General features: G+C 44.9%; 1 protein-coding gene across 1 annotated transcript in view; it reads right to left on the reverse strand.

Moving 5' to 3' along the window:
* Positions 1-1,271: 1,271 nt before the first annotated feature.
* Positions 1,272-16,852, reverse strand: part of LOC109906917 (brevican core protein) — a 38,510-nt gene continuing 22,929 nt past the window's right edge. The window contains exons 6-14 of the mRNA XM_031793547.1: positions 15,795-16,088; positions 13,658-15,607; positions 12,493-13,503; positions 6,652-6,759; positions 5,622-5,780; positions 4,984-5,066; positions 4,733-4,877; positions 4,264-4,446; positions 1,272-3,570 (exon numbers count right to left, since the gene is read on the reverse strand). Coding sequence (XP_031649407.1) covers positions 3,443-3,570; positions 4,264-4,446; positions 4,733-4,877; positions 4,984-5,066; positions 5,622-5,780; positions 6,652-6,759; positions 12,493-13,503; positions 13,658-15,607; positions 15,795-16,088 — 4,061 coding nt within the window. The 3' untranslated portion in view covers positions 1,272-3,442. The remainder of the gene's footprint in view (positions 3,571-4,263; positions 4,447-4,732; positions 4,878-4,983; positions 5,067-5,621; positions 5,781-6,651; positions 6,760-12,492; positions 13,504-13,657; positions 15,608-15,794; positions 16,089-16,852) is intronic.

The following is a 16,852-nucleotide window of genomic DNA, read 5'->3' on the forward strand; positions in this document are numbered from 1 at the left end:
ATTTGTTACTGTCATAGTACAGTTCATGTATTGTTTAGTGTTGTGGCTTTGCTGGCACTTTAAATCTTGTTGCCCCACCAAGATTTAAGGTGCATTTGGAAAGTATTCAGACCCTATAACTTTTTCCATATATTGTTACGTTACAGCCTTATTCTAAAATTGATGAATTAAAACATGTTCCTCATCAATCTACACACAATAAATCAAATCAAACTGAGATGTTATTGCGGGGTGTAGCAAAATGCCTGTGTTTCCAACAGTGCTGTAATATCTAACAGTTTTATCTAACAATTTCACAACAATACACACAAATCTAAAGGAATGGAATTAACGATATCTAAATATTGGGTGCGAGGCAACGCTGTCATGGGTGAACAGGGAGTACACAATACCCCATAATGACAAAGCAAAAACAGGTTTTAGACATTTTTTTGCGTATGTGTTAAAAAAATAAAAAACAGAAATGCCTGATTTACACAAGCATCCACATTTTGTCATTATGGGGTATTGTGTGTAGATTGATGGGGAGTAAAACAAATGTGATCCATTTTAGAATAAGGCTGTAATGTAACAGAATTTGGAAAAAAGTCAGGGGGTCTGAATACTTTCTCGAATGCACTGTACATGCTAAAATCGCCACTGGGTAGAGCAGATCTTTTTGGGATGCCGATGCTCCTCATTCTGGGAGCGCTGCTTGTTTAGGTAACATGCTGTTACTTTAGCTCTGCCAGGGCCATTGACAGTATGTAGACGCATGAGTTTAAGGTTATTTTGACCTGCTTTTTGTTTGTTTGTTGTAAATACAATCTCTAGATACGGTCTTCATCATCACCTGGACTGTTAAATCAAAAATGTGCACCTGGACCTCTGACTTCATCTCAACTGTTGATCCTCCACACCAACTAAATAGGCACACAAAAAGTCACAGAAACGTTCAAATTTTATTTTAGTTGGTTTATAAAGGAACAGTATTACCGTAAAAGATGCTTATAAAAACCGAAGCAAATAAAGAACAAACACATACAATTTCCGATAATGGCTGTGTGGTTAATACTCATTAAATCCTTGCTTTATTCTATAAAAAAAACTTTATTACAACACAAAGCTTTTCTTAGAACTGTGTCAGTAAAATGTAGGGCATCTATCAGAGGGAAGAGTGGACAGTAATTAAAACATACTTTGAGACTAAATTAATATCATTGATGAGTACAGTAGTGGCATCGTATTCATGGTCAAATCTTTTGCATGCTACTCACTCACTCTCGCCTCTTTCACCCCAAAAGAGTTATGACCACTGTGAGAAATGTAAATTCTACTTCGATAATGGTATTGACTTTTATAAACAAGCTTGTTTGGAGTTGTTTTATTTTTCTAACATCCTACTGCACAAACCTGCCAATTTGATTATTAAGGATAAATATTTCTTAACGTACTTCATGCAGGTATCATACGCAAGGGCGTTAGCACCATGTTTCATATAAAGTCTGTTGATGACAAAAGTCTAAGAAGGCGTATGGTTGTGAGATGGTTGAGATGGACATAAATGCTGAGTTCAAGAGTTGATATGGGTTCCTAAGAGCACAGGGATTTTTTGTTGTTGCCCCAATTCCAAACCAACCATTCCTTCCATTCCGAAGACTTTGTTAAGTCACCTCGTGCATCTAAAATATTTGTATTGGTATCAGCAATGTGGTAATAGCCACACCTAGCCCTCTGGTAGGCTTGGTGGAGTTTCCATCATATTGCGTACACCTATGCAGTCCTTTTTGTTTTATGAAGGGGACTCATAAAGGACATAGGGGTAGTGGTGTGGGACAGGTTACGTTGGACCACAGAGTCGACACTCAACCAGACATCCCTACAAGGACTCACCTGTCCTGCAGTGTACTCAATAAGATGAAAGGTTCAAATCATTGTAGGCAGAAATATTACTAACAGAACTACAGTCGTTCCCGAGTCCCGAGTCTACAGGCAATCCAATGTGGTGTCAGGGCAATTGGTGTGGATCTGTACGGAAATCTGTGACACTCAATTCAGGATGATACATTACGCTACGTTGGATAAAATAGTGGTCGTACAATATCATGCGAGTTGGAGGACGTACAGTATCATACGTCTTGGAGGACATATAGCATTGCAAAGTCTTTGTCTGAGACCACGTTGCTTGTTGCACTGTAACAACAAAGGACAATTACGGGGACAATTTAAGTTGGCGGTTACGGGAACTAACTACAAAGGTTAGGAGGACTAAAATGACAAAGGTTAGGTGAATTTACATAGCAGGTGAATTGGGTTAATGTTAGAATAAGGGTTAGGGGAAAGGTTAGCTAAAATGCTACAGATATCCCCGACGCGGCTCGAACATGCAACCTTTGGATTGCTAGACTGTAGGGATCATACCTCTTGGAGGTGCTCAGAACTACACAATTATATTTTGTGCGGCTCTGAGGCCAGGCTGGGCAATCATATCTATTCTACACAATACATTTCTATCTGAACGTCCTGTAATGTTTGCACCCTCCTGAACAGACCTCAGGTAGTCCTCAGCTGATGGAATATGAATGGAATTGCAAACAGACCAGCTGTTGTTGAAAATATTATGGGTGGATTTATAAAGTTGATTTGCCAATAATAGTCAATAAACAATGATTGAGAACTGACATGATAAATTGCGGAGATGAGATCGCTGAACACCATTAGCCCGCTGAGGCCTGTTTAAAACCAACAAGAGACCTGGGCTTACAGATGACCCCGCACATTGAATGCAATGGCATCCTAGATAGCTACAATGTGGAGTCCGGAACATATCTGGCGAAAAGTCCATAGGTTTACCTGTTTCCAGTAATCCTTTTACTGAATTCACATCTACTATCCATACCTCCTTGTTCATCCTCCTGGATTGTCCAATGTGTGGATATCTTTAAAGAAACCGTCTGAACCAAACCGGCACCAGACTTCACCTGTGATAGACAGTGCTCAAGACGAGCTACTGCATATCCTACCACTATCTGTCTACCACGCCTGGGGTTATGTGCCGGTTTGGAGAAAAGGTTTGGAGAAACGTTTCCTTACAGATCCACACATTATACAATCTGGATGAACGGACAAGGAGTTACTGATTATAGATATGCCTCAGTGATAGGATTTTCACAGAACATGTTCTGGGTTCTGTATTATAGCGTTCTAGGACACTATTGCAATTCATTGCATCCTATGTAGGGCGACAAGAGACCTTCAAGCCCAGGCTATCCCAACAACAGATTCAGATCGATGTGCTTTGGGAAGGACAGTAGGAATGTAAGAGGTTATGCTTGACTGACCCGGTGTCCCAGTACTCTTTCCCTGTCTCCTATCCTTCAAGATCACCCTATTGCCTTGACCTGTTAGGCCATTTCAGATCTCTGGTCAATGAGGAAAGGAAACTCGCGACATGGTATGACATTTAAAAGTTCCACTTGATGTCCCAGTATTGAAGCGTTTCCTTTGTTGTTTGTGATTCCTCTTCAGCCAGCTCCTGGCTTCCTGTGGTTAGTGATGTTACTCCTACTGTCTGTGCTGTGCTTCCTGCCCCTGAAAGGAAACCCCCAGGACAAAGTTGAAAATAAAGACTTCTGACAAATCTGTTGGATAAAAATGTAGTGTCATTTGTTCACCACTTTCATACATCTATCTTGTTCTTCTCACATCATCTCCGGAGTGAGAACACCGTCTGATTTAGACACTAGTTTTCTGGGTTGGCTTTGCCTGCTGCTATGGCATTGCCTTGACTTAGGACGGGACTCAGTGAAAGGCACATTTCGACAAGGGCACAACACTGTCAACATTGCGCTTTCTACAGGCAATTCCCTGACCGTCGTGTAGACTGCACTCACAGTAAACACTGCGAATGTTGGCTCAAGCGTAAACTACCTTTCAAGTGCAGTGTGCTTGTCGACAATGCGACTTTTGATTGAATCCCAATGACAGATCTTATTTTCCAGAGCTAAAGCAGATTCGGCAACTCCCCACTACAGAACAACAACTAACGTTCCGGTTAAAATCCCCGTCTCCACTCTTAAACATCTCCTTAATTCATCGAAAGAATCAGTGACATTCATGTACTAAATCATGATTCTTTCAGTACTTCATTCTTGCTGACAGCCTGTACGAGAGATGAACTGCATCTCAATAACTGTTCTTGAGTCATATTTAGCCATATAAGAACTGCAATGGAACATGGTCACGAATTAGAGATAAGTGGGTGGGTCATAGTACTGTTCATACCAGGGATGCAGAGGATCTGAGGCTCCTCCCACTTGCCACCCGGCAGGCACACGACCAGAGGGTTTTGTCTCTGCTGGAAGCCCTGGGCACAGTAGTAGCGCACAACGGCGCCCGTCTCGTACCTCTGGCGAATTTTGCCAATCGCAGGTGCGTTTCGGACTTTGGGGGGAGGGCCACATGAAGCTGTGGGAGGAGTTACGAACACTGTAGGTGATAATGTATTTTAAATCGAAAACAAATTCATGAAAAGTTGAAAGACTATTTGTCTGTTGTACACATTCAATACAGTTTCGGGCAGGACAATAGTTTGGGACTGTATTGAATGTGTGCATTAAACATCTACGACTACTTCTATAGACCTCTAAGTTACGTCAATGTAATCTATTGCATAGAGGTAGTTACAGGTACAGTAGGTAAAGGAAGTGGTCGATTGGTGCTTGTTTGTAGCAACATCATGTCCATTACTCACAGGTGCCTTTCTTGCAGGTGTAGGCCAGGTGGTAGTTGCAGGGCACGTCACTCCAGTGCCCAGAATCATGCCATACCATCACCACACAGTCCTCTCCAGACAGGAAGTAACTGTCAGGCTGGCCCCTGTACCAGTTCTCATAGAGCTGTGAATACAAGTCTTTTCCTTTAGTCTTTGTAGCTGCATGTCATCCTGTGGACAGGTTTTGACCAAGTACTTTTTCTACGTCAAACTAATCTGTCTGGACTCACCAGTGGCTTGCCATCGGACCAGTGGAAATCCCCCTCGATGGTCTTGTCATTTAGTCCAGTCCACTGATACTCCTTAAAGTTATCTGAGGATAGAATAACACATTTTATTTGCTTTTCAAGCAGTAGTCCTATCGCTTCTCTAACAAGTTATACAGTAGGTCTTTGTCTTTGTGCTTCCACTGCTAATATCAACAACTCTGCCAGGGTTTGCATTGCCAAATGGTTTGAAGTTAATTGGAGGTAATATGGCCTGTAGTTTAGAACACGCTGAAGCTGCCCACAGCACTTCCATTGTTTTTTTGTTAATATCAGAAGTTGGTGACAGTGGCTTAGTACAGTTTGTCACTCTGGTTAAAAGTAAGTGTGCATCTAACTTATTTTGTCATTTTGGTGAACTACCTCACCCAGATTACCATTAGCATGTAGCACTTCTGCCCAGCAGGGTCAATGGCATGACATTTGTCCTTCCTATGCTAATAAATAGCACACATAAAACCTTGAGAGCTAGCTATTGTCTTTCCAATGTATTCTTGTGCAGTAAACTGGTACACTATGCAAACAAATGAAGTAGCCTATCAATGGAAGGGGAAAGGTGGTGTATGAAGTTTGGTGGCTTGCTGTCACTACTCCCAGCGTACTGTTAATGAAGTCCTTCTCTTCAGGTGTCATGATTGACGCCAGGTGGCCCCCCACCATGCGACAGTGCTGCTCCGCCACCTCCCAGCTCAGCCGCTGGTTGAAGTGCTTGTAGCAGTTCCCGTGGAACTTCTGCCAGCCCACCTCACACTGCTCCAGATCTAAGAGACAGAACAGGAGGGAGGGAGGGAGAGATTTTATTAATTCATTTGAATGATTGAGAGGGAAAGGTAAGATTTGTTGAGATTTTCTGACCATTGAGCAAGAAAGAACGAGAACGGTTGGTTTTGAGAAGCAATGAGGCGATCCGAACGAAACTACCTTAAAGACCGTGGCCGTGATTCAATCTAAGACGCATTGTCGACAAGTGCAACGCACTTGACTTTTGAAGGAGATTGTTTAAGCTTGAGCCGACATTCAAGGTGTCGACATGAATGTGATCGCCGCGAAAGTCAGGAAAATGGCCTTTTGATTGAATCCTTGCCGTACATTTTCCCTGATTCACGGAGCAGATGGATCCATGAGGTTCATCCATCTAAAGAACACTTCTCATCTCACCTTCTTTCCATTTATATTTTCTCATCCCTAAATCTGTGTGACAGGAACACAGCGGCATAGCAAGCAGGTCTCAGAGAAAAGCCTACGTCAGACAGAACTGAAGGGGGACAATTGTTCCAAAAGCAAAATGTCCTCTTTGAACAAGGCGGGTCTTTGAGTTTGACAGGCTCCTAAAGCCACCGTGTGTAAGATTTCCCTTTTGATTGATTTTTAGTTAGTTATCAATAGACTAGTTCTACAAAACTAGACTAGCAGAACTGTCTTACCTTATCATAACAAAACAATGAAGGACCTCTCACTTCCTTTGACTTCTTTTATTTGTGAAGATGACTGGGACGTGGCTGATTTATTTTGCTTCAGTACATACAAACCCCAAAGTATTTTTTTACTGAATGTGGTAATGCATTACTGGGGGATTACAACAAGCACTCTTACAATTACAGAGATACTGTAACAGCCGAATGAGGAGCTCACCTGTCTGACAGAGGTCACCTCCATAGCTGGGCAAACAGAGACATTTGGTGCTCCCACCCATCTCAACGCAGGTGCCGCCGTTGGCACAGGGGTCCTCCAGACAGGCATCTGAAACACAGCAAGAGTTGTACAAATAATAGGATGATAACATCATACAATTATAGCCTAGTGTGTAGAAGGCAGTGACGGCAGCAGCAGCCAAGAGGAGAAAGAAAACAAAGGTGGTTCAAATATGAATATGATGATAAAAGAGTTGAAGACAGAGGAGTTTAGAGATTATGTAAAGAAAAAGCGAGGTTGGTCAAGGTCTGTAAGGCTGCCCGAATAAGGTGCTTTATCTCCTGCCCGAATGACGTTCCATTAACTCAGTTTGACCACAGTCCTTGTCATGTTCGCTGAAGATATCCCCTGTAACCTTAAATGATTCCCACACTATTCTCCAGGTCAAGTACTTGTTAACCCTCAGGGTAATTTCGATCCCTCTTCTGGCGAGGATGAGTCATTTCTATCACATCTACAATTATGCTGATTTCAGTGTTGTACTAATTAGAAATGTAGTGTTGGTGATGATGATGTGATATAGAGGGCAAGGGAATTTGTAGTACTGCCTTTATCTGCAATTGATTGCCTAAAATGAACCTGTCGTGATGTTTTCCATTGGTTATACTTTTGCATGTATCTCTGTGTAGATGTAGTTATATTTTGGTCCGGAACATATTACCAAAGTACGGTGTTACGTTTGCTGACAATTATAAAAATGAACTAAGACACATTATGGATGCCTCATACCTTATAGTGGTATTTCTGCAATCTACTGTAAATGTAACCTGGGCTGGAACCAGAAGTGAGAGAGTGAGACTTAGACATCAGACCATTTGGTATGAAAATACAAGAACACCAAATATAATCTAATTGAAAGTATCACTTCGCCTCTCGTGTCAGACTGGATGGAGCGCACACATGTATCAGACAAGAATACCTCCCTGTTCTCCTTTCCTTTAGTACCCTCCAAGCTCATCATTAAATTCGGGGCCCTGGGTCTGAACCCCGCCCTGTGCAACTGGGTTCTGGACTTCCTGGCGGACTGCCCCCAGGTGGTGAAAGGGGAAACAACACCTCCACTTCGCTGATCCTCAACACAGGACCCCCACAAGGGTGCGTGCTCAGCCCTCCTGTACTCCGTTAACCCATGACTGCGTGGCCACGCACGCCTCCAACTCAATCATCAAGTTTGCAGACGACACAACAGTAGTAGACCTGACGAGGCAGCCTACAGGGAGGAGGTGAGGGTCTTGGGAGAGTGGTTCCAGGAAAATAACCTCTCACTCAATGTCAACAAAACAAAGGAGCTGATTGTGTACTGCAGGAAACAACAGAAGGAAAAGGTGGAAAGCTGCAAGTTCCTCGGCGTACAAATCAATAACGATCTGAAATGGTCCACCCACACAGTGTGGTAAAGAAGGCGCAACAGCACCTCTTCAACCTCAGGAGGAGGAAGAAATTTGTCTTGGCCCCTAAAACCCTCCCAAACTTTTACAGATGCACAATTGACAGCACGCTGTCGGGCTGTATCACCGCCTGGTACTGCAACTGCACCGCCCACAACCGCAGGGCTCTCCAGAGGGTGGTGCGGTCTGCACAACGCATCACTGGGAGCAAACTACCTGCCCTCCAGGACACTTACAGCATGCCACAGGAAGGCCAAAAAGATCATCAAGGACATCTACCACCCGAGCCATGGCCTGTTCACTCCGTTATCATCCAGAAGGTGAGGTCAGTACAGGTGCATCAAAGCTGGGACCGAGAGACTGAAAAACAGTTTATATCAGACTGTTAAATAGCCATCACTAGCCGGCTTCCACCCGGTTACTCAACCCTGCACCTTAGAGGCTGCTGCCCTAGATACATAGACTTGGAATCACTGACCATTGTAATGATGGAACACTATTCACTTTAAAAATAATGTTTACATACTGCTTTACTCATCTCATATGTATATACTGTCTTCTGTTATACTGCATTTTAGTCAGCGCCACTTCGACATTGTTAGATCTAATATTTATATATTTCTTAATTCCATTCTTTAACTTTTACATTTCTGTGTATTGTTGTGAATTGTTTTTAGATACTACTGCACTGTTAGATACTACTGCACTGTTGGAGCTAGGAACACAAGCATTTCGCTACACCCGCAATAACATCTGCTAAATATGTGAATGTGACCAAGGAAATTTTATTTTATTTAGATTAACAGCAACCAGCCAGTAGGTGGCACCAAAGTTCTCATATTGAGTTGATACAACACTCACAAGGCCTGTACAGTGCCTTCAGGCCCCTTGACTTTTTCCACATTTTGTTACGTTACAGCCTTATTCTAAAATGGATTTAAAAATGTATCCTCAGCAATCTACACACAATACCCCATAATGACAAAGTGAAAACCGTTTTTTTTAGAAATACCTTATTTACGTAAGTATTCAGACCCTTTGCTATAAGACTCGAAATTGCATCCTGTTTCCATTGATCATCCTTGAGATGTTTCTACAACTTGATTGGAGTCCACCTGTAGTAAATTCAATTGATTGGACATGATTTGGAAAGGCACACGCCTGTCTGTGTAAGGTCCCACAGTTGACAGTACATGTCAGAGCAAAAAAAACAAGCCAGGAGGTCGAAGGAAATGTCCGTGGAGCTCCGAGACAGGATTGTGTTGAAACACAGATCTGGGGAAGGGTAACAAAAAATGTCTGCAGCATTGATGGTCCCCAAGAACATGGAAGAAGTTTGGAAGCACCAAGACTCTTCCTAGAGCTGGCTGCCCGGCCAAAATGAGCAATTGGGGGAGAAAGGCCTTGGTCATGGAGGTGACCAAGAACCCGATGGTCACTCTGACAGAGCTCCAGAGTTATTCTGTGGAGATAGGAAAATCTTCCAGAAGGACAACCATCTCTGCAGCACTCTGCTAATCTGACCTTCATGGTATAGTGGCCAGATGGAAGCCACTCCTCAGTGAAAGGCAATTGACAGCCTGCTTGGAGTTTGCCAAAAAGCACCTAAAGACTCTCAGACCATGATAAACAAGATTATCTGGTCTAATGAAACCAAGATTGAACTCTTTGGCCTGAATTTCAAGCATCACTTCTGGAGTAAACCTGGCACCATCCCTATGGTGAAGCATGGTGGTGGCAGCGTCATGCTGCGGGGATGTTTTTCAGCAGCAGGGACTGGGAGACTAGTCAGGATCGAGGCAAAGATGTACGGAGCAAAGTATAGAGAGTTTCTTGATGAAAACCTGCTCCAGAGCGCTCAGAACTTCAGACTGGAGCAAAGATTCACCTTCCAACAGGACAACGACCTTAAGCACACAGCCAAGAAAACGCATGAGTGTCTTTGGGACAAGTCTCTGAACGTCCTTGAGAGGTCCAGCCAGAGACCGTTTTTTATTTATTTTATTTTACCCCCTTTTTCTTCGTGGTATCCAATTGTTAGTAGTTACTGTCTTTTCTCATCGCTACAACTCCCATACGGGCTCGGGAGAGACGAAGGTCGAGACTCATGCGTCCTCCGAAACACAATCCAACCAAGCCGCACTGCTTCTTAACACAGCGCGCACTCAACCCGGAAGCCAGCCGCACCAATGTGTCGGAGGAAACCCTGTACACCTAGCGACCTGGTTAGCATGCACTGCGGCCCGCCACAGGAGTCGCTAGTGCGCGAGGAGACAAGGATATCCCTACCGGCCAAACCCTCCCTAACCCGGACGATGCTAGGCCAAATGTGCTTCGCCCCATGGACCTCACGTCGCGGCCGGCTAGCACAGCTAGCACTGCGCCACCCGGGAGGCCCAGAGCCTGGTTTTGAACCCGATCGAACATCTCTGGAGAGACCTGAAAATAACTGACTGTACAGCAACGCTTCCCATCCAACCTGACAGATCTTGAGAGGATCTGCAGAGAAGAATGGGAGAAACTCCCCAAATACAGGTGAGCCAAGCTTGTAGCGTCATACCCAAGAAGTCCAGAGACTGTAATCACTGCCAAAGGTGCTTCAACAAAGTACTGAGTCAAGGGTCTGAATAATAATACATGTCATATTTCAGTTTAGAATTTTTTATAAATTTGCAACATTTCTAAAATCGTGTTTTTGCTTTGTCATTATGGGGTATTGGGTGTAGATTGATTAGGGGGAGAAAAAAAACAATTTAACACATTTTAGAAGAAGGCATTAACCTACCCAAATGTGGAAAATGTCAACCGGTCTGAATTCTTTCCGAAGGCTCTGTATCTGGCTTCACCTGTGTCGAGAAAGCTTGAGGTAGTAATGGTCCTTAACTACAATTGTAGGAACAGATTACCCAACCCCCGATTTTAACCATTGGGCAGATGAAAAAAATCTAAGATGCTGTGTCAGTGGTTAGGGCAACTTCTACCTAATCTGTCAGGAAAGTAAAGCACCAGCGATTAAACCAAAACTTAAAGGTCATGTCCTCTAATTTAGATGTGACTTTAATGGTTACGCCTCTGTGTAAAAAGCACATTACCTAAAATGAGACAGCAAATGTAGCATTTTATACAATTCAGTTCAAGTTATCCAACAGGCTGGTTTATGGTCTGTTGGTTTAGTGGTTTTATGAATGGTCCCATCCTGTATGAGTTAATTCCTTAGAGGAGAAAGCACACATGTTTAAAGAACAACCAATGCTGTTAGCTGTGCTTGTGAGATGCTGCTTCTGACTCTCCATCTACACAATCACAATCTGCAAAGACCAATATTTTAGATGAGATGACACGGAACTAATCATGTCACACTGATGTCACTTTAGCGTCAAACAATAAACCAGCCTCAATAGTTTCCCCTTTTCCATTAAGCAACTCTTACTCATTACAAATGTTTAGTAACATTTTCGGGGAGAAAAACTATGATCAGACTGCCATCTAGGAGGTCTTGTCATTCTTCAAATGATACGTCCTGTTACACTGGGAGATTGGTGGCATTACAGACATTTGTACCTCAATTAACATTACAAATATTCTGATAGATGTCATTTAGATATCGACAAGAAACATTCCATTATTGTGGTTATATAAGTGACATTCTGTGCTATACAATCTACTATAGACTAGCTCAATAGCTGCTGAGTTAGTTTAAAAAAAGGTGCTGATGTTTTGTAACCGGGATGCTATCCCTCTATGAAATCAATATTATCTGTAATCTTTACCAATAAAATGTCAGCGGTGTTGCATTTGGGAGTCAGTGCTGTTACATTCAGAGTTAGTGGCGCTACAATGCAAGGACAAATGTTTGTCCGGTTGAATAACGCTGGGTTTATTTTCTCCATTTGGAATTGTGCTCAAATTAATATGGGCCCCTGGTAAGAGGAGATTGACTGTCTGAATGCTGAAACATTCAAGACGGTGAAGTTGCAAGTTGGACATCAGTCTTGCAGGAAGAATAGGAGGAGACAAACAAGCATTGCAATTCTCTTTCACAGAAATGGTGTGTCCGGGCAATACAGTACTTCATAGAAGTCAATCTTTGAGTGAAAAAAAAACATGATGCACAGCAAGACTGGTTTGTTGGACAAATGGTAAAAGGGAGTTGTCCCATATATCTGTCAATGACGAGAAGCAGGGTGCTCTTTATCTGGGAGGGAAGGGAAGGAGGGTGAGTGGGCTGCTGAGACAAACAGGGAGACAGACGAAGAGGAGCCGTTGGGAGGCTGGTGGTTTGCAGAAAGTAGAGCAAGGCAGCTTGGGGTGGGAGTGGCCAGGGTTTAGTGCATCATGGTGCCGAGCAGCAAGAGGAGGGCGGTTAGGCTGGTTAGGGTGGCTCTAGTGTTACCTGAAATCTTCCTGGCACTGCCCACGGCAGCCCTCTCATTGGGCAACATGAGCAGGGTGGGTGGCTGGGTGAGACCGAATTCCAGATCCAACCGGCCCTGATCCACGGGGGGCATAAGAGCCGTCACCCTCTCCGGCTCAGATTTTTCTGGGGGACCTTGTGTCGTGGAGGTGGTGGGGCTCCAGGTCCGTGTGGCCCACTCTGTGGAGGTGTACATGGTGGATGTGGACATGGTGGCTGCGGTGGGATCAGTACTTGAGGTGGACAAGGAGTCTGACCCAAACAGATCAGGTTCTTCTGAGGAGTCTGGAAGATCTGTCTGGGAAGAGGTGGAAAGGGGTTCCCCGCTGTATTCAAGGACTTCCTGAGACTCTTGGGGTGCAGAGGTGGTGCGGTGCAGATCCCAGCTGGATGTTTGCGACTCAAGGGGGAAGACGGTCACTTTTTCTCCCAGGGATGGTTCATCAGTGCTTGGCTCATGTCCACTTCCGTCTTCTTCAGGGTCCGTGGTTGTGGGATCCATCTCTATTCTGGACATGGTCGTTGTTTGATAGCCCAGAGTGGTAAACTCGACGGGCAGCTGGGAGGTGGCGGAGAGGTCTGGAGACTCGGTAGTGGCTATGCCCTCTCCAGACCCCAGGTGCTCCTCATCAGACTCCCCTGGTGCCAGCTCCACTTCTCTAGAAGGTACCAATCTCTCTGGAATGACGATACCCTCAAAATCTAGACTGGTGCTGCCCTCCAGCCTAGCGGAGGAAGTTCCCTGCGAGGTTACTTTTGGATGGCCTACTGTGGAGTACACATCCAGTCCTAGCTCCTCCGAATGATCCAGTCCAGATAAGATGCTGCTTGAATGCGTAACTCCTGTCTGCTCCTCACTGGGAATGCTGGTGGCTCCAGGGGAGGCAGACATGTGAGTGGTGAAGGAGGAGGAGGAGGAGGAGGAGGAGGAGGAGGAGGAGGTGGGGAATCTGTCTGTGTGGATTCCCTGGTGGACAACTAGTTCTATCTCTGTAAAGAAAGTACAATAAACATTTTTTGTTGCATGATAATCAAGTTCTACACGGCTCTACAATGACAAATTAAATAGAGTTAGGAGTAACTTCATGTATCATAAAGCTATGGGCCTAAGTATATTAGGAATTGGCTGCCACATTGGCCATACCTTGGGACACATCTCCAGATCCATCCAGGGGCGACCACACTGAGGTTGCCTTTGCGTGGGGGGAGAGGGTAGACCATGCTGGGTGGGGATCAAGCTCTCCCGGGGACTTGGTAGAGATGGATGTCTCCTCAGGCTCTCCCACGATCACCTCTTTGTGTCTTCTCTCTGCGGCATGGTCACGTGCCTCGGTAGCATTCTCTATGGGTTCAAAGGCCATTGTGGTAGTCTCTTTTGTATTCTCCCGATGACTCTGGTTACCTCCTGTTGTGCTGTAGTTGGCTTCCACTTGATCCAACTCGAGATTGGTCTCTGGCATTGCCTGGAAGTGCTTGGAAGATCCTGACTGTTGGTAGTCTGTTTCCTCCGGGTTCATCTCTGGCATCGGCTGATAATGTCTGTGTGGCTCGTAGGATGGCTCAGGGAATTCTGGGGTTGTTTCCAGCACTAGCTGGTAGAGACTGGAATTGCCTTCGTGGAGAGAGTCTAGAACACTAGAGGTTCTGGGTAGTGAAGTAGAATTTTGTGAGTGATCGTCTCCTTCGTGGAGGGAGTCTGGCTCACTGGAGGTGCTGGGTAGTGAAGTAGAATTCTGGGAGTGATAGTCTCCTTCGTGGAGGGAGTCTGGCTCACTGGAGGTGCTGGGTAGTGAAGTAGAATTCTGGGAGTGATAGTCTCCTTCGTGGAGGGAGTCTGGCTCACTGGAGGTGTTGGGTAGTGAAGTAGAATTGTGTGAGTGATAGTCTCCTTCGTGGAGGGAGTCTGGCTCACTGGAGGTGCTGGGTAGTGAAGTAGAATTCTGGGAGTGATAGTCTCCTTCGTGGAGGGAGTCTGGCTCACTGGAGGTGCTGGGTAGTGAAGTAGAATTCTGGGAGTGATAGTCTCCTTCGTGGAGGGAGTCTAGCTCACTGGAGGTGTTAGGTAGTGAAGTAGAATTCTGGGAGTGATTGTCTCCTTCGTGGAGGGAGACTGGCTCACTGGAGGTGCTGGGTAGTGAAGTAGAATTCTGGGAGTGATAGTCTCCTTCGTGGAGGGAGTCAGGCTTACTGGAGGTTCTGGGTAGTGAAGTAGAATTCTGTGAGTGATAGTCTCCTTCGTGGAGGGAGTCTGGCTCACTGGAGGTGCTGGGTAGTGAAGTAGAATTCTGGGAGTGATAGTCTCCTTCGTGGAGGGAGTCTGGCTCACTGGAGGTGTTAGGTAGTAAAGTAGAATTCTGGGAGTGATAGTCTCCTTCGTGGAGGGAGTCTGGCTTACTGGAGGTGCTGGGTAGTGAACTAGAATTCTGGGAGTGATAGTCTCCTTCGTGGAGGGAGTCTGGCTCACTGGAGGTGCTGGGTATGGAAATATAATTCTGGGAGTGATAGTCTCCTTCATGGAGGGAGTCTGGCACACTGGAGGTGCTGGGTATGGAAATAGAATTCTGGGAGTGATAATCTCCTTCGTGGAGGGAGTCTGGCTTAGTGGAGGTGCTGGGTATGGAACTAGAATTCTGGGAATGATAGTCTCTTTCGTGGAGAGATTCTGGCTCACTGGAGGTGCTGGGTAGTGAAGTTGAATGCTGGGAGTGATAGTCTCCTTCGTGGAGGGAGTCTGGCTCACTGGAGGTGTTGGGTAGTGAAGTAGCATGCTGGGAGTGGTAGTTTTCCTCTACAGGAAGTGAAGTCTCATCAAAGGGCTGGAGAAGGTCCTGGGAAGAGGCTGTATGGGTGAGGGGGACCTCTGTGCTTGACAGGGCAGTAGGGGGAGTCCCCTGCAGATCCTCCTGAGCAGGAGCCGACTGGAAGACGGGGAGGGATCCCAGGACACTCTGGGCCTCTCGCTCCACTTGCTTGCTATCCTGGCTCAGATAGAGCTCCTCAGCAGGCTCCATAAGAACGACAATATCTTGTCCGATGTCCTCTGGCTCAGTGGCCATGTAGTCCATGGGGGCATCAGTGTGAGGATTCCCAACACCTGAGAAGAACAGGGGTTAGACAGGAAAGTCAGGGAGATAGTTTTATCTCCGTTCATATGACAAACACCTTCTCTGCATAACGTCACAACAGAATCGCCGGAAGCATGCAATCCGAAACAATCTCTGGCAATACTAAAACCTATATGATCTGTTTTAGAATGAATTAGTCCAGTACAATACCCAGACCTCTGAAACAGTAAACATCATGGCGGCTGGATGATTCAGGGAAGCCTGTCTGGTTGCTGTAGCGATACAGGGTTTTGACCCCTGCCTGAGGCCCTCCACAGCGCTCCCTAGGGATGATGATGGGGTACCGCACACTGCCATCAGACAGCCAGCCAGGGTTGCAGCTGTCCAAACCCTTGCTCCACGCCACGTACAGCTGCCCTGTGGTAGCCAGCTCTGCCCCTTCCTTCTCGCAGTAAGCCCGAGCCTCGTCCAATGACAGCTGCTGAGGGGCAGAGCCATGGAACACCTCCCCTACACAAAAAGGGTCACGTGTTAGACTCCTAATGGGAATTAGATTCCAGACGCATGTCCTAGATCCTTCATTTCCCTGCAGTATCTAGAAAAACACAAAAGGCTGAACACATGGGAGAATGAGACCTTGGTTGGGAAATTGACTTTGAATATGTTACACATTAAAAAAAGGTATTGTAACTGTCCTTGAAAGGAAAGTACTGTCAATGTCTAAAGTGTATGCTGTTTAAATACTAATGACCTGACTCATCTAAAGTGAGTACTCTGTCCACTAGCTAAAAACCCTCCATGCCTGTAACTTAAAGGGATAGTTATATATTATAAATTATATATAGGTATATATAGGTTTCCTTGCACTGTAAGTAGTCTATTTTCAAGGTATGACAGCAATCCATGCTTTAGTTTAGTTTCCCTGGGACTGTTACCACATGCTAACATTTTAGTATTTGTGGCACAAATCCCATTCAAGAAATGGGACTGATATTAGCATTTTTTGCACATCATGTCCAAATAATACTAAAGTATCTAAAATTGTGAAGCTCACAAAGTAATTTATAGATGATTTGAACATGATGCGTGAAAAATGCTAATATCGGTCCCATGACTTGAATGGTACCACAAATGCTGAATGCTAAAATGTTAGCATGTGGAAACAGTACCAGGGAAACATAAAATAAATAAATAAAAGCATGGATTGCTGTCTTACCTTGTTCATAGACTGTTTGCAGGGTAAGGAACCAATATGTCATTTTGTCATTTGGGTG

Source organism: Oncorhynchus kisutch, linkage group LG17 (assembly GCF_002021735.2).
Source record: "Oncorhynchus kisutch isolate 150728-3 linkage group LG17, Okis_V2, whole genome shotgun sequence".
In the NCBI taxonomy this organism is placed as follows: domain Eukaryota; kingdom Metazoa; phylum Chordata; class Actinopteri; order Salmoniformes; family Salmonidae; genus Oncorhynchus; species Oncorhynchus kisutch.